General features: G+C 35.6%; 1 protein-coding gene across 1 annotated transcript in view; it reads right to left on the reverse strand.

Annotated features, from left to right (window-relative positions):
* The window catches only part of RABGAP1L (RAB GTPase activating protein 1 like), a 239,259-nt gene that overhangs the window by 185,812 nt on the left and 28,897 nt on the right, over positions 1 to 24,550 (reverse strand). The window contains exons 7-12 of the mRNA XM_062581619.1: positions 23,796 to 23,956; positions 22,788 to 22,898; positions 17,196 to 17,262; positions 15,285 to 15,387; positions 13,492 to 13,658; positions 10,891 to 11,035 (exon numbers count right to left, since the gene is read on the reverse strand). Coding sequence (XP_062437603.1) covers positions 10,891 to 11,035; positions 13,492 to 13,658; positions 15,285 to 15,387; positions 17,196 to 17,262; positions 22,788 to 22,898; positions 23,796 to 23,956 — 754 coding nt within the window. The remainder of the gene's footprint in view (positions 1 to 10,890; positions 11,036 to 13,491; positions 13,659 to 15,284; positions 15,388 to 17,195; positions 17,263 to 22,787; positions 22,899 to 23,795; positions 23,957 to 24,550) is intronic.

Genomic DNA, 24,550 nt, shown 5'->3' on the forward strand with positions numbered 1-24,550 from the left:
TCTCAAACACCACCATAATGGAGATTCCAGAACCTCTCTGTACAATCTGTTCCAGTAGTAAGGTCTCTTCTCAGCCATCCTTTTTCTGCCTGAACAAACACACTTCCCTCACCCTCACATTGTACATCATATGTTCCAGCCCTCTGACCAGTTTGGTGGCCTCCACTAGACTTGCTCTAGTACATCAATGCATTGGGGAGCCCAAACCTGGACAAAGGACTCCAAATTCAGTCTCATCAGTGCTGAACAGAGGGGCTTCTCTGGACCTGCTGGCTAGTTTCCTGCTAAAACAGCCCAGGATGTGCTTGGCCTTCTTTGCTGCAAGGGCACACAGCTGACTCATCTTCAGCCTTCCTGTCCACTTGGACCTCCAGGTATTTTTCTGCAGAGCTCGTCCCCAGACAGTCACCTACAGCCTGTATTCTCCCATGGTGTTAATCTGCTTCAGATACAGGACTTTGCACTTGCCTTTACTGAACTCAACGAGTCAGTGCACTTCTCCAGCCAGTCCAGTCCCTCCGAATAGCAGCCCTGCCCTCCAGCATATAGATCACTCTGCCCAGTTCGGTGGGGTTAGTAAGCTTGCTGAGAGTGCACTCCCTCCTATCACCCAGATCATTAATAAAGGCAGTAAACAGTACTGGTCCTAATACTGATTGCCAAAGGATGTCATTAGTTACTGGCCACCAGCACACTTTGCATCACTGATCATTATCTTCTCAGGTCAGTAGCGCAGCCAACTTTCCAATCACCTTACTGTAGCCAACCTATATCTCATCATTTAGTGATGAGGAAACTATGGGACACTGTGTTGGAGGTCTTGCTAAAGTCAAAGTACACAACATCCACCATTCTACTCTCGACCACTGAGCCAGCCATCTTGTTTTAGAAGACCACCAGGTTAGTGACATTTTCAATCCACATTGGTTGTTCCCAGTCACATTCTTGTCCTTCATGTGTTTAGAAATGGCTTTCAGGAGGATTTCCTCCATCACCTCCCTATGAACTGAGGTTAGACGGACGGGCCTTTAAGTTACCTGGATCTTTCTACTGGCCCATCTTGAAGATGAATGTGACTTTTTTTCTTCTCCATTTGCATGGGATAAATATAGAGGAGAGAGCTTTAAATTAGCCTAGAGAGATACCACTGGGATGGAGGGAGGATCTCCAGATGATAATGTTTACATACAGGTCATCTGTTGTGTTAATATACCTATAGACAAACATAAATGTGCAGAAAAAAAAGGTCTCTTTCAAAAAATCTGTAGGGAAATTCAAGAACAAACTAAAAAAAGCATGAATCTGAGTGAAAAGAAGATTGGCAGCCTATTAGATATATATAATTTTGTGCCTACTCCATTTAGAAACACTCATTATATAAATTATTCATTATATGAGCAGACTATTCTGAAGAGAGCACAAAGAATTGTATTTTAAGTGGTCGAGCACTAACATTTATTATGTTGCAATACTCTATTGACTAGGCTCAATTATAACTTTTTTCCCCTTTTTAAAAAACAGAACTCATCTTGTAGAATTATGATTGTTGGCAAAAAAGACCTCTACCTTTCTATGAAAAATAAACTTAGGCTCATTATTCTTGGTAACCAATAATTTATGATGTTTTCTGATACGACCTGTCTTCCACAGAAGAGAGGCACCTCTTTGGATTCAGTGTGATCCAGAATAGCCTAAAAAGCTATTTTTAATGGAAAACAAATAGAACTCTCAGAATTACTATAATTATCTTTGATATCAAAGAATAATAAAGGAAGTTTTGTTTGTTTTTATCATAAGACATTCATAATACATGAAGAGCCACACAAGACTACTCTATGCAGTAAAATGAGTTTACACATCTGGAGCACTGCAAGAGTGTAAGACAGACCTTAACTGTCTCCCGCAAAAAGCTGCAGACTGATTAAGACAAGCTCCAGAAGGTTATTCAAGTTCTTACTTTCTGAGCTTGACTACACAGAACACAAGTCTTTGTCATCTAGTGCATCCTACAGATATTTGTCTAATCTGTCTCACAAACATCCAATTGCCTCTGTAGGTAATTTATTTCAAGGACTTCATTACAGTTACTCTCAGAATATATCTCCGAGTTCTAATCTAACTCTTCCTTCCTGCAATTTATGCCAATTACTTTTTTTCCCTTAAACAAAGTAGACATGGAAAACAGTTTTAGCATATCTCATTTTTCAGAAAGGTCTTTGTCTCTATCCTTTCTTTTCCAAAAGAACTGTTTACTTTCTCAAAGGACATATTCTGCAGACTTCTAATTATTTCTGATTTTTCCTCTAGTCCCCTCCAACTAGTCTCTATTTTTCTAGAAGACTGATGCTCAGACAAAACACTGAGGCATCAAGTGAAGAAAGATTATGCAGGCAATAACTATTACGAACAAATACTGCATAGGAATGAAACACACACACACACACACAAGTGCGTGTCTGTATAGATAGATACGTGCATGTACAGACAGACACAAACACACACACACAGTCTTGGCCTTTTCTTATCCCTCATTTGTTTTGATAACACAAGGCTTTTGACTCCATGAATAGAGAGCATAGAAGAGACTTAGATGATACTCTCCAGCATTCACAGCAGCACTAACACATTCTGCAAAGACTATTCTCAAATACTTTGAGAACAACAACCCGGGAAAAACTCAGAAGGCACAGAATTTCCTCACTGACCACATAAGCTGACAGAGTAACCAGCTATGTTTATTGGTATTTTCCATTCCGTACTTTGTAAGGCAGATTCCAGTTAGGAATTGTCAATCACATCAGTATAAATTGACATACTAAAAATGTTTGAATGTTTTGGATCTCACTGCTTTTATAGAGAGGGAGGGGGCTGGCATGGGCCTTGTGTTGCTCTTTACTTAAAAGTACTTTGAACATTACTCCTCTCAACCACATATAACACCAACTACGTGTGTATACATGTGTGTGCATATATATATATATATGTACAATTATATATTTTATATACATATATATACACACACACATATATATACCCACACACACATATACCCACACACATATATATACCCACACACACATATACCCACACACACATATACCCACACACACATATACCCACACACACATATACCCACACACACATATACCCACACACACATATACCCACACACACATATACCCACACACACATATACCCACACACACATATACCCACACACACATATACCCACACACACATATACCCACACACACATATACCCACACACACACATATATACACACACACACATATATACACACACACACATATATACACACACACACATATATACACACACACACATACACTACTTTTCCAATAGCTTCAGATGTCCTTAAAGAAATCCACTAGATTAACTGAGGTATAAGATTGTAACAATATCTTAGAAGTCAAATTAATTTATCAGCTAACAAAAAGGGCAAATAAAAGCAGAAAACTATAGTGTTGATTCAAAGAGTTCAAACATAAACAAGTGAAGTAGATATTAAAATGAGTAGAAATGCATGAATATTATAGCAGGAAAAGTGAACAGGTGGAGTTTGAGTACTGATGTGAAGAAAAAAGGATTTTTAATGAGTTTCAATTGAGGAGCTGTTACAAGTGAAAAAGAAGAGGTGGAACTGAAAAATAACATAGTTGGAGCAGCCTGAGCAGGGCAGCAATGCTTGTAGGAGAAGGAAATTAGGTCATGAAGGTAGGTGGGAATAGAATTGGAATATTTCAGAAATGAGAAGTTTGATTTTTATGTAGGAGAAGAAGGAAAATCAAGGGGGAGATGAAGTTGGCAGCATATTATCAGAGCAACAAGATATAGATGTTACTGACATGGAATCATTCCATATACACTAGATGAAAGAGGATCGTGAGAAAGGCCACAAAAAAGCAAGTTGCCATTTATAAGGTAGCAGGAAATTATAGAGCATGAACTGAAGTTTTGGCAGGAAAGACAAGAGAGAAGCAAAGTTTAAGTAATGAAATTAATTCTAGTGTTAAATAATGCAGAGTTTCAGTAAGATCCAACTTTTCTATGCACTACAAAATATTTTGATGAAGACAAAAAAATTCAAAATGCATTTCAAATGATACTCATGAAATTATGATCCTCAAAGTTTGCATCAGGATACTGTGTAAATACAGTATATATTTTTAATTTAGAGAACAATAACTAGGTACAGAAAATTATGGCTTTATGAATGTGAACAAAGAAAACATGCATTGAATTCTGCTCACAAGAAACTTGATTATAAGTTATATATTTAACCTGAAGTAATTAATTCAACAGCTACTGAAACATATATAAAGAAACTAAAAAGAGACACCTAAGTTCTTCACTAAACAGAGTAAATTAGTATTAGAAAAAACAGTGCTTTTGTTCTTATTTCTTTTTACAAATTGTAAGAAAGTATGCATTTGTCCCTTAAAGTAATATTCTAACAAAAACTAATGCTGACAAATTCCAAAATTCTGATTATCTTTCACATTGTTTGCAAATTTAATCACCTTGATCCCCAAAACCTGTATACCCGACACCATTGAAAAGAAGGTGGAATAGTATGGGATTAGATGATGTCTGTCTTTCACTTCTGGTCACACTCACGCTACGTACAATAATGGCTTTCACAAATGTTAGAAAGAAGTCTACGTGCAAAATTTCTCAAAGAATCTACATGTCCACTAGAAAATTCACAGGAGGTTGAAACAATCCCGTTGGGCAAGTTGGAAGTGGTTAGCCAAACTTACTTTTTCTTCCTTTTTAACACAATAAAGATTTCTGAATTTAAAATTCACCACACTCCTATGTCATACAGTTTCTACACTGACCCTGCATATTAAAAAAAAATAATAATAAAAATACCCCAAAATAACCTTTAGTTATGTATCCAAATCTGCCTGCAGAAAAGTGCACAAAGAGATGATTCTAACCCTCTTGCAATGAGCACATCGGGGCCCACCATGACATATCTAAATTTGGTGTACAAGTGCTTAAAGCTGAGTAAAGGAGTGCAGGAAATCATTACTTCAGTTCAGTAGCTTTGCTCCCACACGGATGACAAAGCCAACTAAATGCTGCACAGTGGAGGTATTCTTGTAAACATAAACATCTTCCAAATGCACTGTGCTGTCTGAAAACTGACATCTTTGAGAACATGCAAGGAAACCAAATTTGAGGTGCTGTCATAACTCTACGACAACCCAATTCTTTATTCCATATTACTAATTTATAAATCTGTAGAGTTTTATTGCCATATTTGATATAACCAAATACAAAGGCAACATCATAAACACATTAGAACTGTGCATTGCCCAGTATTTACTTAAGTGCCAAGGTAGCATTCAAGTCACTTCAGTTATAAAATACTTCAAGATTAGACAAAATTCTAGAAAGTCAATTACCAAAATTAAGATAAGACAAGAGTCTCAGTCTGAGGTCAACAATTATTAATAGAAAGTTGGTAGAAATGGTTGAGAAAAATATTTTTAGTCACCTTTCTAGACAGGTTTTTAAATAAGCTTTTTTTTTTTTTTTTTTTTTAACTGTTGTGAAACATGAAATTACATGAACATAATAGTGGCACCCGAAGGTACACCCCCACACACCATCAAAACCCTGGCTCTCATGACTGAAAGCTGAGAAGATCCTCTAGCAATAAGAACTTCTAATTCCTAATACGCCAATAGGATAACAAATCCTTTTTCAAATTACTTTCAAACTCTTGCATTGTTTATAGGTAGAAAAGGAAGAAAAGGTAGTTACAAAAATAAAGTATACAAACCACTCAAAATAATCAGTGACATGCTTCTGGACAAGATGCAAACACCCATTTATTCTCACTTATTATAGAAAAATGTCTATTTTGTACCACAAACTGAAGTGCGCTCAAGGAACTGAGAACTCCATGAATTTGAAAGTAGTCTTTTCCCTCCATTCTGCAGGAGCAATAGCCATAAGAATAAAACTAAGGAGACAACAGACTTCCACGGACCACGAGCCACAGAACAGGATCACCTGCATGGAATTATACGTTGCCTTGAACATCAGAAAGTCACCCACAGCAACAGATTTTACCAAAGAAAGAACCCGTACGTACAACGTGCTCCCCCACAGACACAGCTTGCAGAAGGGTCTTGGGGACGCGGAAGAGGCAGAGGGAGGAGCATAACTGCACAGAGCAAGTCACACTCGTCTCTCGGGGGCCAGCCTGCACGCCTACACCACAAGCAAATGCGGGGATCTGGGTTACAAGCCAGGAAAGAATCTGAGCCCCTATCTGGGATCCTTGCCTGTATTTGCTTTATAAATTAAGACTGGAAACAACATTAAAATTCTCAGATTCCTTGTAATTTCATTATGATTCATACAAGAATTGCAACCCCTAAAAGTGCTTCAAACTGAAAACATTCAAAACATTTGCCTTTCTAAAGGGAAAGGCCATGCTTGCATGAATGATTTTAAACATATCTATAAATACCAATAGAAATTCCATCATCCAGGGCAAATTAAAAAAAAAAAAAAAAGAAGGCCTTCTGCGCTCAAATTTTTTATATACTAAAGAAGGGATCGTATTCTTTCTGGCAGCACAATATTAGCTGCAGAAGCCAATTCACTGCGTTTTTAATAATAAAGGTTAATTTGTAAGGTATTAAAATAATATGACTGCAGAAGCCAATTCATTGCGTTTTTAATAATAAAGGTTAATTTGTAAGGTATTAAAATAGTATGACATTAGAGACTGAAGACTCATCAAGAATATTTTCTTTTCATTTGAAAGCTATACATCTGCATTCTTCAGAAGTACTTACATTTTAAATAATCATCTCCTATGGAATTGCAAAAAAGGTTTCTGCCTAAAGATAGCACAAGGTACCTATTAGCAGCAAGCCCTCATGAATTTAGGATCCACTAAATTTTTGTTCATATTTATGGCAACAACAAAAGTACTCCAATACAGTTTTAATTAATTTTGTTTAGTAGGATATAGGATCCAGCAACATTGCTTTGTTTCACATTTTCACAAATAAACAGTTCTTATGAACTACATAAAACTATTTTTAATTTGGATAAAAATGCATAGTTGATATTTCCACACCACTCATGTTATTCTTCTCACTCAGTCATCCTCATTTGCTCACATATTTCCAGATCATAACCCCCTATTTTATCACAGGGTACTCTTAACAGCTATTACTGACTCCCAAAATACCACCTCCTCTACTCTTGCCTTCCTTTGCTTTTCCATTCCCGAGAACAGCCTCTACCCACTCACATTTGACCCAGCATCCTAATATAGTCTTACTGATCATCTCCGATCGTTCACTATTGCCCACTCCTCACCTACTCTACCCACACAGTTTTTTTGTGCTGTCCAATCCATTGCACACTCCGATTTCTCCGACGCCTTCAGGGTCCTCTACCCTTTCAATTTCATTTTTCATTGTAAAATTTCACCATTTCCACAATGAATTTCTGTATCTCATGTATTAATTTTTCTAATATTTGTTCCTGAAGAGTTAAAACAGCTAGAGAAAACACAGACAGAAATCTTTACACTCTTAATGTTTGTTACACTTTATACCTTCCACTGACCCTTCTTCCTTCTACAGTTTAATATTTATATAGGATTTCTGCTTATTAAAAGCCAGCAACTAAGCATCAAACACATTTCAATGGGGTTCTTCTGGTTTAAGTCTACTGCTTATGGATCAGTATCGGTTGTGCTGCCCACCAGATTCCTGTTCACTTCCCCAATGTCAGAGGTAGTATCTAATTATCATCAAGAAATCTACTGTTTTGGCAAAATAAAGGCACAAACCTGGACAGTACTGCATTCCTGGAAGACATCTGACAGTGTTCTAGTTGCATTCTGCAACTCACTTTCAGAAACTTTTTCTGGAGACTTGGTAGACATGTTCTCTTTTGCTTACAAATTAATTTTAATAAAATAGATACTGGAACAAATATTTTTGAAAAATATAAATATTTATTTAGTAAGTGCAATTAAAAATTGTCTTCCATTGCAATGTGTTAATAAACTGTTTGGTTTTCTTTCTAAGCATTTTCTCCTATTATGAATTACCTAGTTTTGAAACATCTGCTAAACAAACCATGTTTAATCTGTAGGTAATGACTTGGAACAAGAGCTAGTAGGCAGACATTCGGGACCCTACAAAACTTCAGAAAAAAAGATTTACAATCAGCTTGCAGACTGTGGAAACAGAGGCAATATTTTGTGTTTTTAAACAGAATTGCTCCTATTTACAATGATCCTTAACATCCTAACTGTATTCTGATTTGAAAAGAAAACCAAATAGACTTACAAAGCAGTCTCTTGAAATGTTAGATTACAAAAAAAAAAAAAAAAAAAAAAAAAAAAAGTTAAAATATATAAACAGCCAAAGAAAGGTCACAGTTCACATATGCTCTAAGCAAGCTCTGCTGCTAAAAAGTCAAGCTGTTCTTCACCTTCTCATTTGTCGCTGTTATATAGGTCTGTAAACTCCTTGTGAATGCTGCTGCTGTAAAGTAATTTTCTCCAATCCTTACACATATGTACAACCAGATGCTTCATCTTTCCATAGCATCACACTACAGTCAAAATGCTTTGTGCAATTTTGTATTGTTCGAATAATGCAATAAGGAAATAATCTCTAATTCAACCAATAGTGCTCCACACCTGTTGCCAGCTTTTACTCAAAATTAAGTGCACTTTTCTCCTTTCTGCTGGAAATTGATACATAAATTCATTTTATTTGAAATCTATCCAGAAAGTGTAAGAACTTCCTCATTATATATTTGAATCTCTTTTTAAATTATAGCTTGAATGTAAGAGAAAGCTGCTTACCAAGGAGCATACTTCAAATTTTAAGTTTGACAAAAAATCATCAATACTAATTATATTTTTAAAAATACTATCTTCAAGGCAGGGAACCTTAGATGACTGAGTAGCCAGAAATATCTACTACAACATTAATAATTTAAAAAAAGATTTGAGGTTGATCTGAAAGATCTGTAAGTAATTCTGCACAATCCTTACAAAGATCTTTGTCTTTTATATAGCTGTCCGGGTGAAAAAATAAAGTTAAAATGAAAAAAGAAAAAAGCTACAAATGTATTTAGGGAAAATATGATCTAAATTTTCTTTCTTGTGGGAAACATCTTTATTCACACACTCATGACATAAGACAGCTCACTGAGGTGTGTGCATATAGACACACAGGCATACAATATATAAAGCACATAAAAATCAGGCAAAGGTGAAAATGAGACATGCATTCTTACAGTATTACACAAATTAAATTCCATTATATTGTGCTTTTGAAGTAAGTTAGGTAATATTGTATAGGAATGTAGAATATATCTGAGAACACAGAAAAAAAAATAAAGGGAACAGATGATCCTCAATATCTGTAAATGGGAACACTAACCTCTAGTCTAAGAAACAGAAAAATCCTTATAATGCAATCTGCCCCAAGTATGGTAGAAAGCAGAAAAAACTGTATGGCCAAGTAACTACATCCCTAACACTAAAGAAAAAAGAAAGCCTTCTTCCAAGGCTAAGACAAAACTTTTTTTTTTCCCTCCACGATCATAATTAGTACCCTGAAAAAGAAGAAAAAAGAAGAGAGAAAGAAAGAGATTTATTTAGAACAACTGGTAGTGACTCATTTAACCTCCAGATCCACTAGGATAGATAACTTCTAAGCCGATAACTCTTAATGTAGTTTCCATGAGAACAGGGTAACATCATGATATTTTTAATGTCTTCTCTTAGAAAGCAGTCTACATTTAAAATATGGAAACTGCATTAGAAAGCTAAGAGTTAAAGTTCAGTTCATACCTCAATGGAATACTTTTACCCTATAATAAAATAAGGCTATTCTACAACAGTACCAAGAGGACAATATCCACATATTACTAATTGTGCTACATTCATTAATTCTGGAGCAGTGCTTTACTGTTCTGAGCAAGAAGCAAGATGAAATAGTATGTAAGTGATTACTTAACCTTATTTAATCAAATAAGCCACAAACCATCTTCTTAGTATGCAACTCAAATATCCAGCATGGAAAAAAATATCCACAAATGTCTGAAAACTTAACCACAAAACCAAAAGGTCAGATCTGAAATAATTATTACTATAAACAGTAAAGTACTCCCAAATATCAATTCAAGATAAAAGCTCCCTTTAGAGAAAATGACATTTTTACTATTCGTAAGTGACACTGGATGCAAGGGAAGGACGACAGTGATAGCCACCCCCCTTCCTACTCCATCCTAAGAAGTTGTGGAAGGTTTCCAGTTCAGCAAAGATGACTTGGCTATGTGTTCTGTAGAGCCCAGTATCACCTGGGATTCAGTTATTTTTATTTGTAACTGGAAGAGAGTAATCATACACATCTACTTTGACTGTAATCAGAGGGTCTGAATTCATACTGCACAAACTAATATCCAACTACTTACCCGTAAGTAGGAATCAAGGAGCTTTTCTGCTGTAATCAGCAAGGAGGTTTTTTTGGTTTGTTTTTTTGTTTTGTTTTGTTTGTTTGTTTGTTTGTTTTAGCACTGACAGAACAGAGCAGAAAATCTGAAGGATAACTTCATAAAACTGTCACATTTTGGTAGGTCAGACATCCAGATCAAATTTGGCATGTACAAAGCATGCTCTGAAAGCTACAGGTTAACCCTCAAAGTTAAAAAAAGATTACAGGAAGCCAAAAATCTTCAAAAAACAATGAGAAAGAGCTTGAGGAACTGTTTGCTTTGGAAGAAGCAGGCAAATACTGTGCAGCCATGAACAGCAACAGTCCTCATCATCAACTAAATTTATTTATTTGTTTGTTTATTCTTACCCTCTTCTGCCTCATCCTCCTGCGATGATATTGGTCCTCCTCCACTTGTTGGGCTGGCCAGTTCTTCCTCTCTGGCAGACTCTCTTTGTAAACTGACAACTTCATAAATCGCGTCTCCAGCGCTTGTGTGGCTTTTCCCTTCGGACTAAAACAAAATATGTATATATATATATATATATTAGGTCCCTCTATTGACAGGCAGAGTTCTGATGATATGCCAAAAAACAATTTATTGCCTCCTTCCTTTTTCAACATCAGTAACAGATGCTTCTCTACTGGAACTGGTATCTTGCTCAGATAACCCAGATCAAAACATCCTGCCAAGGACTCTGCACGTTAGAACTCTGAACTGTGCCGAACACATATATTAATTTCTGACCCACAGTCCAGTACACTACATTTGTGCAATGATTGTGACCATTATCACCACAATTTCGCATCGTCAGGCAAACTACAACACAAGATCCTTTGTCCTGTGTAGAGAAGTCACCTATCTTTAAAGCTTAGACTTTTTGTATCAATCTACTTTCAGGTCCCTGAAAGCCAATTAACTCAACTGCTTTCCCCACAAGTTCATAAGTAGCTGATCCAAACGTCATTTACAAAGTTATTGCCCAAGGATTAAGAGTGCCCTGAGACATAGCCTTTCAAAGGTATCTGCAGGAACATTACTGCAGTAATGATTGTCCATCTGATAATTGGCTGAATAAAGACCTTTTACACATCTTCAGAGAGACCTACAGAGACATCCTCCTATCCATAATCAGGGCCTAATCTCATAGAAAAATTACAACGATTAAGTGTTCCATTCCTAAAAATCTGCAGAACAGTTCCTTGTAATTTTACAGCAGGAAGAAGTGCTTGCATGCATCTCTTTGGGGAGGGGAGCTGCGTGCATGTCAGTTGTTACATTATAAAGGATGAAAAAGAAAAAAGAAAGCATCCATGTTATTCAAAATTAAAAACAGTATAGTTTTAAGTAATTTAAAGAAAAGCTTGACTTATTTAAGTATCAAGCAACGGAGAATATAATCTGTTCAAATGTACTTTCTTTAAATTTACAAATGTAGCTATTTTCTACATCTGCATATGATAACAACTGTTTTTCTCAAATTCTAAGTTACTACATTAATCTCTAGAAGAACTACAGAAACAACATTGCATGAGATTTATTTACTCACTTAAATGTTAAACATAACTGCACTTTTGCCATGTATCACGAACATTGGTTTTTTTCAGACCCATTAATGTACCCCACAGGGAGATGACAATTAAAGTATTTACTTTAGGCTCAATAAAATTAAATCACTCTTCTTTGGCTTCATTAGACAAAGAGGATAGCTCACTCTATTCCAAAGTCAGCCTCAACTGTTCATTTTTTGAACTAATACAAGATAAGTGTTTGCAGAAAGTAGGTCAACACTTACTGCATGAGGGTGCAACTGTATATCATTCCAGAATGGTAATGCGAAAATGCACATACTTTACATACCTCACTCAGTACCAAAACCAAAGTGTCTTTAGCATTCAATTCAGCAGAAAACTATTCAATAAACATCACCAAATGAGATTGATATATTAATCTCCAGGGCTGGCACACATAACAAATGTATGTTAATCATAAAAACACAGGACTGGGAAAGCTAATAGAGAGAAAATACGCCGCTATGAATTAACTTTCATCTTAACTGCACCTCCCCTGTGCAGAATCAAGTGTTATTTGTATAACTCAGCTTTTAAGTTAAACTCTAAGAGACTGATAAACTGGGATATTTTGGGAGAAATTAGCTGCTAAAAATACTGGTTGCTAGAAATACTTTACTAGTATTAAAATATTTCATGAGGTTATGATTACTGACATGAAATTACACACACAGTGTTAATGTAGTAAATAATTGCCAGCAGTAATTCTTTTACTATCACCTTTCACAAAGACCTGGGGCAGTGAAGGAAAACAGGTTAAATAAAGCAAGGCAAGAATTTACTACCAGCAACCACCACACGGCAAATTTATAATTTATCCATGCATCAGAATTTACCTTTTCAGATAAAGTATCTTCCAAATTTCTCTTTCTGGAAACATTAAAAAAAAATCTACCTTCTCAGACACTTTGAAACAACAATAGTGATAGTCTGACTCTTGAACAATTGTAAAAGGCTTTTTTGTCTTTAACCAATTACATGCTTCCATCCACCTAGTCTCAAATTTCTATGCCTTTGAACCTCAGTAGCCAGTACTCCCTTTTGTTAGATATAAGCTGGTTTTACAGTGAACAACAGAAAAAGCCATTCCCTGATTTTACTAGTCAAATGGACTTGTTTTAGATATCTGCACACAAGTTAGACTGCATGAAATTATAAAGTCTTCAATTGGTTCGTACAGACAAATGATTGCAAGTCATTCCAATTCACAGTTTATAGAGGCAGTGAACGTTTTCTATTTGCTATATATTGAAACATTGCAGAAATGATTGGTAAAAAAATGGTGCTCAGGGTTCTTGTTAATTTTTCTGGAGTCAATTCAGATAGACAACCCTAGCACTCTCAGCAACTATTTAAAAAATAAATAAACAAACAACCAAACAAAACAACCCACAATACCTGTTTTAGCTTCATGTAAAAAGTTTCTGTGAAAGTTTTTCTGCTGAAATACCAGAAACGTTCGTTAGCAGGATACACACGCACAAGAGTCTCCAGCAAAAACCGGACTGGCTCTACCACTTCAGTAACAACCATATCCACTGCAACAGTCATGAATACACGTTTATCTAAAACACAAAAGTCATGTACAGAAAAAGCAGTCAAAGAACAAGTTTCTCAGAATGATAAACAGAAATGATAGAAGTAAACTTCTGTTGAAACTGAAACCTATTAAATCATTGATTCTCTTGCACTCATTTTACTTGTCTGAGTTCTATATTCTATGTGCCTGCATAGATAAGAGTATGAATTAACCAATACACCAAGTAACTCTAATAACTTTCTAAAACAAAGAGAATCTATAAGAACAAAAGCAAAATGTCACATGCATAAAACAGCATTAAAAGACATGATTCTTATCACACAAAAGGAAATTGCACAGGATAAGGTTACATTTAAAGGCATAAACTTTACATTTGAGGAAATGGATATGTATAACAAACCTGTACCAAAGATCTCCCACATCATTGCCTGTCCTAAAACCTCTCAAAATGCTAAGAAACACTTTGCATCATTTTTAATGTTCGAATTCATACCCTGTCAGTTACAAAGACTCAAAAGTCTTCAACACTCCCAGCCCCACACTCTGGGTCAGACAGTCCTCATCAGAGCAGTACACAGCGCTATTTTTAAAGTAAAGCATGGATCAGTAATCCTGATCTATAGTATCTTCACCTTCCTGACACTGAGCCATAACTCAAAGTTTTTCAAGTAGTGCAGAATGCAGGATCAGCTGACCAGAAGATCTCACTCAAATAATTCAAGAGCATTTGGCAAGTTTGCAGTGCAAGAAAAAGATCACTGCTTCCAGAAGCATTTATCAGTGAGAAAGGTAGTAACTATCATTACAATTGATATCTTTCTTGCAGAAAGCACAGCTTTCTAAAATAAACATTCAGAATCACACATTAGGAATCCCCAAGCTTTCTTGTCTGATCAGACCAAAGAGGCAAATGGGCATTTAAAATATATATACATATATATATATGTGTGTGTGTGTATATATATATATATATGCGTGTGTGTACATATATATACACACACATAAACACAGAGCCATATCTTTAAACATAAACTAGGTCAAGCAGCACAGGAGAGTTTTGCCTACATGCTACAAGGAATGAAAAGATTTGAAAATCCAACAGCAAAAAGGGTGACAGTAACATGTACTTGGATACGCTTTTAAGTAGCCTCTGCCTTGGGATAGGAAACTAACTCCAGCTTTGCATCCTAACCTTACATCACTACTGCTACATACTCAAGTACTTCAATACACCACTTCCACCCACCTCAAATTGAAGGGGATGAAGTGCTATTTGTAAACAATTCACATGAAAGCTGAAAGAAAGAACAGCAATGCTCACGATTTATACTGCTTTGCTGAGTATAAAAACACTTTCTGAGTGGAAAACACTTTCTGCATGCTTAGGACCAAATATTTTGATAACTGAGGAGCACATACGTAAACCCCAAACACTGATCTACTGGCACCAAATCAACAACACATCACTCAATGAACAGTTATTCACGTTTTTACTTTGCGTATGTTTATGCAGGAAAGTTCTGATCCCGACCATGAACTCTTGGGACATTGTGGTACAGGTACTCAGACATACACACTATGATCCCCAGGAGAACATGCTTACATCAAACCTATGCCAGGTAAAATAAATTTACAAATTACATGAGGTTACCTTTAGGAGTTTCCTCATTAAGTACTACAAACGTTGGCACGTTAGGATTCCACATTCCAGTAATTACATAAGCCTTCCCATCAGAACTTTTTCCCATGGATTCCTAAAAATAAAAACATTTTGGACTTTATTAGTTTTATTAGTCATGCTCAGAGATCTAAAACATCGATTGTTCGGAGACTAAAAAATTCAAAGATTGTGTTCACTCTATAAAGAGCACAACCTGAACAGAGAATATGATCCTAACACATTGCAAAAGGATATAGGGGAAGGAAATAAATAAATAAATACATAAAAAGGCCTATAGTAGGTAAGGAGCTGAAGACAAGATAGCATTAACATGCTTTCTTTCAATGCTTATTATAATAGAGGTCTTCGGGGGGGGGGGCGGGGGGGGAAATGTCAGCCATTCTACTTTTTACTTTATGAGCATCTGAGGGGGCTGTTAACAGAGATCAGTTGTAAGAGACTTCCTTGATAAAATTAAACTAGCCATGAAGTATTAATAGAAAGGGTCCAGAATAAAACCTTAACAGCCCACAGATCATGCTGCTGTTTTTTTCTTTACTCTGAAATTATACATCTGCTAGATTTTTCCCTATCTGCTAGATTTTATGGACTGGAATAAAAGTTCCTAAGTCAGTAGGAACCTGTGATTTAAGAGTCAGATTACAGGGCAATATGCAAACAAAGTCAAAAGAGCCACATATGATAAAGTTAATTACACCAGTGTGTGTAGATTTAATTAAAATAACATTATGCTATACATCTCTTATTTGCAGAAATCTTTCTTATGGACCTGCTAGGAACAATCAGAGTATGGAACTTACATGCAGGGACTATTACTACTATGAGCCAAGTATACATTTCCCGGACTTCTCTAGGAGAATTCCCATGGATGCAGCAGGTCTGTATGGTAGTCTCCTCATAGATAAGAGACTGACAGTCCTACTCTACAATCCAGTTTATAATATATTTAAATATTAGTAACTGAGCATTCCAAATTGAAATGGAGAGGAAGATATGAAAGGAAAATGCACATTTAAATGTATATGTTATATCCAAGAAATGAATTAATCAGCTAAAACATCCACTAGCTAAATGTATACACTTAGACATGGATTTGAATATGCAGCATGTACAATAAAAGAGTATTTATTCCTACCGCAGAAGCCAATTCACTGTGCTCCACAATGCATTATAATTTACTCTAATTTTCTAATCAAATAACAAAACTGGAAAATCAGAAGTCATGTCAACAAATAGAAATGGATCAAAATAAGCTACTGATTACATACAAATATACCTGTATTTGCATATTCTACATGTGACAAAAGAACTAAAAATGAGAGCTAGAAACATTAATATGAATAAAAAAAAGACTAGGCCAAATTTAGATAACTGTACAGCTACAGCTGGCTTAAGTCAAGCACTTCTCAACCTGAAAATGGTTTTATTCTTATCCATAGTATGAAAGTAAAATGATATTATTACAGAAAGTATCAAAGTATCTTGTAGTTCTTTTACATGCATCTCATTGCAAGAAGTTAAGATAAAAAAGGTAATAAATACTTCAAGTTCTAGCAACAGCTTCAATTCAAAGTAAGCATTGCGAAATTTTCAGCATCTTAGAAAAATAAGGCATCTACTCTGATGTCCAAATATAAAAACAATAATATATTTTAAAAATCTTAGGCAATACCTTTAACACAATATAGCTATCATTTACTTGTAACAACTAACCATCAGCTGACCTAATCACTGTCCTCACTCATTCAACACAAACTAGATATCACAACTTCTGACATTAGGAACATTTTGCCCATTATATCTAACAAATCCATTTCTAGTTTTAGAACATGAGAGTTTTCAGTCACATCTATCTAATGGATTATTAAAATTCAACATTACCATGTCCAGTAAATACATGTCACTGTTCTTCACATTTCGTCCAGGGCTTAGTAGCATGCCAAAGCATCTGTGAAGTTTTTTTAAAAAAATTAAAAGATATCAGCTTTTCAAAATACAAAAATATTTTCTTTAACATAATAGCACAGCTTCCTATTGCTTTTAGAGAAAAATCTTCCCTAAGATTTTGTTAATGCTTTATCATATACATTCAGGAAACCCCACAATATATATCATAGAAATGACAATGAAATTGTTTTCCAGAATAAAGATTTCAGAAATTGGCATCTCAGCTGTGAACTATCAAATATTCTTGAAGATGACTTAAATATTTAGTTTAAAAATACCAACTCTTACACATGAGACATTGGCAAGAAGAATTTCACCCTCATTAGTCTATTTTTAAAAAATGTTTTTATATAATTATATGAAAAGTTACAATTTTCATATATTGTATCCCCCATAATGTCAATAGTCCTTAAAAATACCATCTGTTAAAAAATTAAAGAAAAAGAGTCAAAAGACTAAAAATTAAGATTGAAAGGAAATATTGTATACATTTCTGTATTTCACAGATGCAAGGATCTTCACAATAGAGGATGCTGCACTGTGGATCTGTGAGATGGTAAACCTAGGTTTAGCATGTCAAGGAACAGATCAAAAATGCCACTGCCCCATGATGCAGAGTGCTAATCCAGGATAAACTGTCAGATTTAATTTTGCCCAGACAGATTTTATCCCATCTCCCTTACTTTCAGTGTACACCAAGAAGCGATGTGTTAACCACAATAAGCAGGCTACACAGCTTCCTTGCACTCTTTCCACAAGACCAAAGATCACTTTTCTTCTCTTTAGACACAGGTTATGCTTTCTGCTTAGGTTTTAACAACATTTTGACAATCAGTAGTTATCTCAGTCTATGTGTTTGTTTATACTTATTCATCATGTAATGGAAATTATAGCCCTCTATAAGGCTTTATTGCTCTCATTCTATTAAGGGATACAAAATAGCACAAATATATTCAAATTACAAACTAGACATTCCAATAGGAAACTCTACCATTCCCCATCTTTTAAAATGCTCATATATAAAACAGAATACAACAGCTTCTACATGAGAGCTTGCAACCTCAACAGAAGACACAAAGGAAGTTTTATGCCCACTTAATAATACTATGAGATTAGTTTGCCAGAGATGGCAACCAAGCTAGGCTCTCAAATTCCAGTTATTTAACAAGAAATTTTTCCTGATATTTTTAAGAGTGAAAGAAAAAAAATAAAAAAGTCCAAAACATTATCAAGCAAAACTTTCAGACTATGAATAACCGAAGGCACAAATCCAATGCCAAAATTTCTAAAACCATCTTCATCTTTCTCTCCTGTGAGCATGCTCCTTTATGAAAAAGAAACACTCAACAGAAATATGTATTTATAACATAAGCTGTAAGTCTTTACTCACAGACTTCTTTTCTCATTTCAGATCTAATGTTTTTAGAATTTGAAAGAATTTTATCACAAAAATGTTATGAAAAGCTCTGGGCCATATTCCAGAGGGGTTGCTGTTGAGAGAATCTTCCTTCCACACAGCTCAAGTCTCTAGTAGCCAGAGGCAGCACCATTTATCACTGACTCACAGAACAATATAAACTGGGAGGGATTTCTATAGGTGATCCGGCCCAACCCTCCACTCAAAGGAGGATCAATGTCAGTCATATTTTTCCAGGCCCCTATCAAGTCCTGTGCATCTCCAAGAGCAGATGCCACAAGCTTTCCGGGCAACTTATTCCAGTGCTCAACTCCCCTCACAGGGATAAAACTGACTCCAATCCTATCATTCTGCATCTCCAAGAAGAGTCTGGCTCCATCTTCTTTACACCCTCCCATTAGCAGCAATTAGGCAACAATAAGGGACCCCATTCCCACCTTCCCTAGGCTTGAACAAAACCAGTTCTGTCATCTGGGCAACTCAGATATCTAAATGAAAATTTCTATTTCTCAGCAAACAGAGACTGTAAGACATCATTTGAACATTCACAGGACAGAAATGAAGAAAGAGTAGTTTCACATCTTTCAGGCAGGCATGCACAATGTATCATGGACATAGATGTAAAATCAATTGCTATTTGAATGATGCTGTACTAATTGTAGAACAGAGTCTTAACATAAGCAATTATTATGCCACGTAGTGAGTTTGTCCCTATTACATTTGGGCTTATGATTTTCTTTTTCCTCCTCATTATACTTAAGACAAACATACAGGTTCACATATGCACAGACACTACAAATCGAACAGCAGGCTGTACCTTTATCAATCCCAAATATAGACATTCACGAAAAAACAGGGTTAGGCATAGTTTTTATTATAGCATATGAATACGCAGTTTTACTTTGAATTCTCATTAAGGGAACAGAGAAGAATACCAAATCCTTAGCCCAATTCAAAAGTGCACTGAGTTAGAAGGGAGTAGATTTGGTCTGTGCATAAGCAAAGATGTCAGCTCCCTCTCCCCGTATTTCAAAGTCTGCCCACCCAGTATTTGCTGCTGCAAAGCTGGCCATTAGACAGCTTCAAGCGTGGGAGCACACCGTCATGGTTTTCATTCCAAGAACCAGGCGTTAGTCATTCAACAACTTGAGATACCATCACAAGAAGCACTGCTAAGCTGTGAATGGGTATTTTATAGCCTGAGATGCTCATAGATTTTATTTTTATCAGTGTTAGGAGAAGGCAAAAAATTTACCCAGCGTTCGTTACTCTAGCCTGCCAGAATTTTCTTCTTAAACTCTGCAAACAGCAGAGACTTGATAATTCACAGTGCAGGGCTGAAGTGAAACCAACCTAAACATGACTCAAACCCAAGAGACAAGGAAAAAAACCTGTTTCTTTACCTGCTTTAACCTAGATAAAAAATAGACAAGCTGCAGGCCAGGAAGACCACAAGGCAGGAAGGGCCACAATAACTCAGCTGGGGGTAACCTACTCCAGCAGCCCATTGCAGCCATAGTCCTTACCTGAACACAGCAGCAGAGTGGAGGTGTTCACAAGTTTTTCAAGTGATACCAGGTTTACCTGTCTCAGATGATCAATAAAGATTCTGCAGCTCTTTAGACTAAATATCAAATCCCTTTGAGGTTTCTCTAGTAACTCATTTTCATTAGAATTTCACTCACAATTCCTTCTGACGATGCATTAAATAGCTTAGAAAACGGCTACCTGATGTAACCTAAATTGATCTTGCATTCCATTTTTAAATTATAATATTATGCCATGTAAGTACATAAAATGACTTACAAGCCCATGCATGTCATATCAATTAAGTAACTTTAATCAACACAGCTTGCAGTGATAAAAATAACACCCAAATTGAATCATCCTAAACATCATTAAAATAAAAGCCAATTTCTAATGAAGGCTGTTTTACTTACAGACAAAAATAGTCCATCATACTTGCCCAGGTCCCCCCCAGGGAAAATGCTGTATAACATCCAACATTGGGTTTTGTTATGTAATTTAACATTACCAATTCAATTACAAATGCTTAACACACACAGAACTTATCATTTGGGGACTCAATTTTCAAGCTAAAGTCATTTTTTAAAACCAAAAATAGATTGAATATAGGACTGTTTTGTAAGTCAATGAATAACAAAAAATGCAATTTTACAAACCAAAATCACTTTGATAAAATAAATTTTGCTGTATTTCTCATCTGAAATTTTAGCTTCATTTTGAAAGAAGGGCTTGAAAGCAAGTGAGGAGAGAAATCTTAGTTTGGATTGTTTGATTCTCTTGTTTTCTTGAATTCTCTGTTCACTAAAATTGAAGTCACATATTGTTATTCTTTTGATAAGATTGCCATCTGGTGGCATTTCCTATTTTTAAAATTCAGCTATTGAGAGAAAATTTTCTAATTTAAACCAATACAGTATCTACTACTACTATGGTAACAAAGGGTCTAGTATTAATGAACAGATTAACTGCTATTCTTCAGGTGCATATTCCGTTCAGCAGAATTCCCCCTCATTTCATTTTCAGGAAAGAAAAAAAAAAAACAAACAAAAACAGTTCACTAACCATTCCTGAACTCTTCACCATCACATGAAGATAAATATTAGAATCATATTATTAAAAAAAAAGACAATCCTGGTCTTGAAGACTCAACCAAAAGACAAAGCAGGCTGAACCCAAATTCAAACTATTCCAGTACACTGATCTAACAGATAAATATTCTCCAAGGTCTAAAATAGCTAGTTTGGTTACTTTGCAGCACATTCTTACACAGCTAGGGACTCATTTGGATAATATCAAGAGAATATCGGCTACTCCCATCAACTAAGGCTCCAATCAATCCAAGCATGATGCTAAGCAACTTTGTTCTGCTCAGGAATTTCAGAAGTCCACAGCACAAATGTGCCAATTGCAGCTTCCCTTTCAGAATCATGTAAGACTTTGAAAAAGAGCTCTAAAAATTAATACAATAGCTTATAATGGAATTACAATACAAATGTGCACTGGGATCAGAAAGAACTATTTATATAAGCACAAGCAACCAGCCTTTATGCATTGTTGTAGCTACTAGAAAGAAGGGACATCTTTCCTGCTCTGATGCAAGATGTTCTGAATTTCAGCAGAATGGCTTCTGGGGACATCACTCAGCTAGCATTCAGGATACCAGAAGTAACAACAGTCCAACTACTGAATACTAATACTTAGATCATATCAGAACAGGCAAAGAAATTAGGAGCTGCACTTAAGGGGCTGGGTGAGGTGGGGTGGGGGGTTCTCTGGATCCAAAAACGTAACTACCCAAGCCCAAACAGCAGCTTGGTACTGTATATTTCTGGAGTAGTCTCATAATGAGGAGAGTAAAACATACACATAAGCTGCTTTGTCAGAAGAATCCAAAAGGCCACTAAAGGGAGGCCCCTATGGAGGGGCACAACAAACCCATCTTTCTTATGAAAGATGCTCTGAAACACAGAAATCACAACTGAACACTTCTGTGATAGTCAGAACTGTTTGTTGATTTTACCAGCTACTTCATTCTGACTATCTGAAAAACAGCACTAAGGCATGATTCAGCGATGGCTATTCCAAGGCCAGAACCATACAGCTTCTAATAAAGAAAAAAGTGGGAGTGATCTGACTACCTCGTAATGCACAACCGCAATTCTGTCTGAAATTTCAGTACTCGGAAATGAGGTCAGAAATGTCTTCCACACCAAAGTTCTAAATACCTTATTTGTAAATAAGCCTCAAAGAAAGAAAAAAAACATAGGGTCCAAGCTTGAAGATGAACAAGTTCTCCCAACTCTGTCTAGGACACATTAATCTCCCACACTGATCTAGAATCCAACATAACTTTTACAAACAGAGTTTTGGGTCAGAAGGAGCAAACATTTTCTTTTTGTTGATTTTGAGAGCCAAGCTGCAAATACTTCCTGATTCAAGTAATCACTTTTTTTCCAGCAACTTGTTTTTCAGGCTTGCTCTCCGCGTTCCTTTCTGTCACATAACTTTCAAAGCTGGAAAAGAGTACATCGAATACTATTCTCTCCAAAGCTTAACCTACATTATTTTTATATCAATCTTACCTCTCAATGGCCAGTTCTTTATTTGAGAGTTGCTGGACTGTAATCACTACTTTCTTCTCAATTCCCTGTTTAAGCTTGAAATAAAATTTCTCTCTATCCTTTGGCACAGGGCTAAAAGAAAAAACAAAAAAAATTTCCTTAGCACAGGTATAGATGATTAGCCGTTAATACAGAGGAGACAGCAGTAACCTGCTAAAATGCTGTTTCTCAGTTCACTTTAGAGCCCTTCTCTTCCTTCGTTCATACCAAGTTAATAAGCTAGAACCGAAGGAAAAAAAAAAAAAAAAAAAAGACTACAAGCTCATACTTAGGGCTCTAAATGTGTGGGCGATTTATCTGGCCCACATATCCAAAGTGTAAGTTTTCTTTTTTATTGTTTTCTTTTAATCTTTGCATTCACAAAGTTATTTGCTCCAGTTTATAACAAATACTGATTTTGACATGATAGAAAATAAAAGATATGCCAGATATGAAGCAAAAAAATAACAACACTTTCACAGAATTAACTCTTATTATGCATTTAACAGTTAGGTAAAGGCTATCTTTCAAGTAAGACAATTTTGTTTCTCTGTCCTCTCTAATGGTTTGAAAAGTTTAGTTTCCTACACTGTTAGTAAATTTGGAATTTATAGCTTAGCAAAACAAAACAAAAAGAAAAAGAGAAAGAGAAAAATAAAGTGTATTTATTCAGGAAAACTGGTTTGAGAAAAGCTTGCAATTGACTTCCGATCACTTTTTTCATTTATACAGGCCTACCTTGACTATCCCTATCAAAAATATGTTTTAAAAAGTTAATATGAAAAACAGATGCTTGTTTTTTTTAATCTTTTTACTGAAAACATACAAAGAGAAAACAACTGAAGGAAAAGTAAGGTAATAGCTTCCTGTTTATGAGAGTCACCTAAAGAAAAGCCAAATCAGTTTCACCTCCAGTTAGTTGTGCATTCTGCACATAGATACATGCTTGTTTCAGAAAGATTTCTACTTTTCACTCTCCACTCAGATTACCTAAAATTTCCTTTTCCATCATCTTCTTTAACTTCTAAAGAAACACTGAAAGTGTACACATCACTGTCTGGAGTAGGAAGAACAAAGTCCTTAACATGATCAGATGCTTGTTTGGAAGCACGTTTGAATGCTGTTGAGAAACTATATAAAATTCTGCTAACCTGCAGAAAAGCAAAAGCATAGTATTATCATCATAAGTATATATATATATTTTTTTTTAAGTATAGTGTTGCAACATGTTATCTTAAGGAATAAATTCTTAATTATATGGAAGTTTTTGAAGGTCAAGTTACAATAATTTGCCTCTTCTGCTGAAAAACGACAGCAAGTGGTTTTTTTTTTTTGTTTTTTTTTTGTTTTTTGTTAAATAACTCAAAGCATTCAGGTCAGGTTTAATAACTAGATAAATTCAGTAACACTTCCTATCTTCATTCAAGTCACATTCACTTCCAATATAATGCTTAGTAAGTTAATACTTATTCAGAAATGGCAATGCAAATCATCACAGAATCCAAAATTTTCAAGTTTGTATTTAACACTACAACTTACAGTTTGCTGTTGCAGATGTTGGCAACCAGTGTTTCTCCTTTTTCAGTTTCTATTTGACTATCCTACAAAATCCTTTTCTCTTAAAATACCATTTAGTTCTTTCCTAAATATCTAGGGCAATCTGAGCAAATGTCAGATGATCCTATGCAAGTCTCAAGGTCTATCCTGCAATGTTAGTCCAAATTCCACTGAATGGAGGATCAAAA

This window comes from Rhea pennata, chromosome 8, assembly GCF_028389875.1.
Source record: "Rhea pennata isolate bPtePen1 chromosome 8, bPtePen1.pri, whole genome shotgun sequence".
Classification (NCBI taxonomy): domain Eukaryota; kingdom Metazoa; phylum Chordata; class Aves; order Rheiformes; family Rheidae; genus Rhea; species Rhea pennata.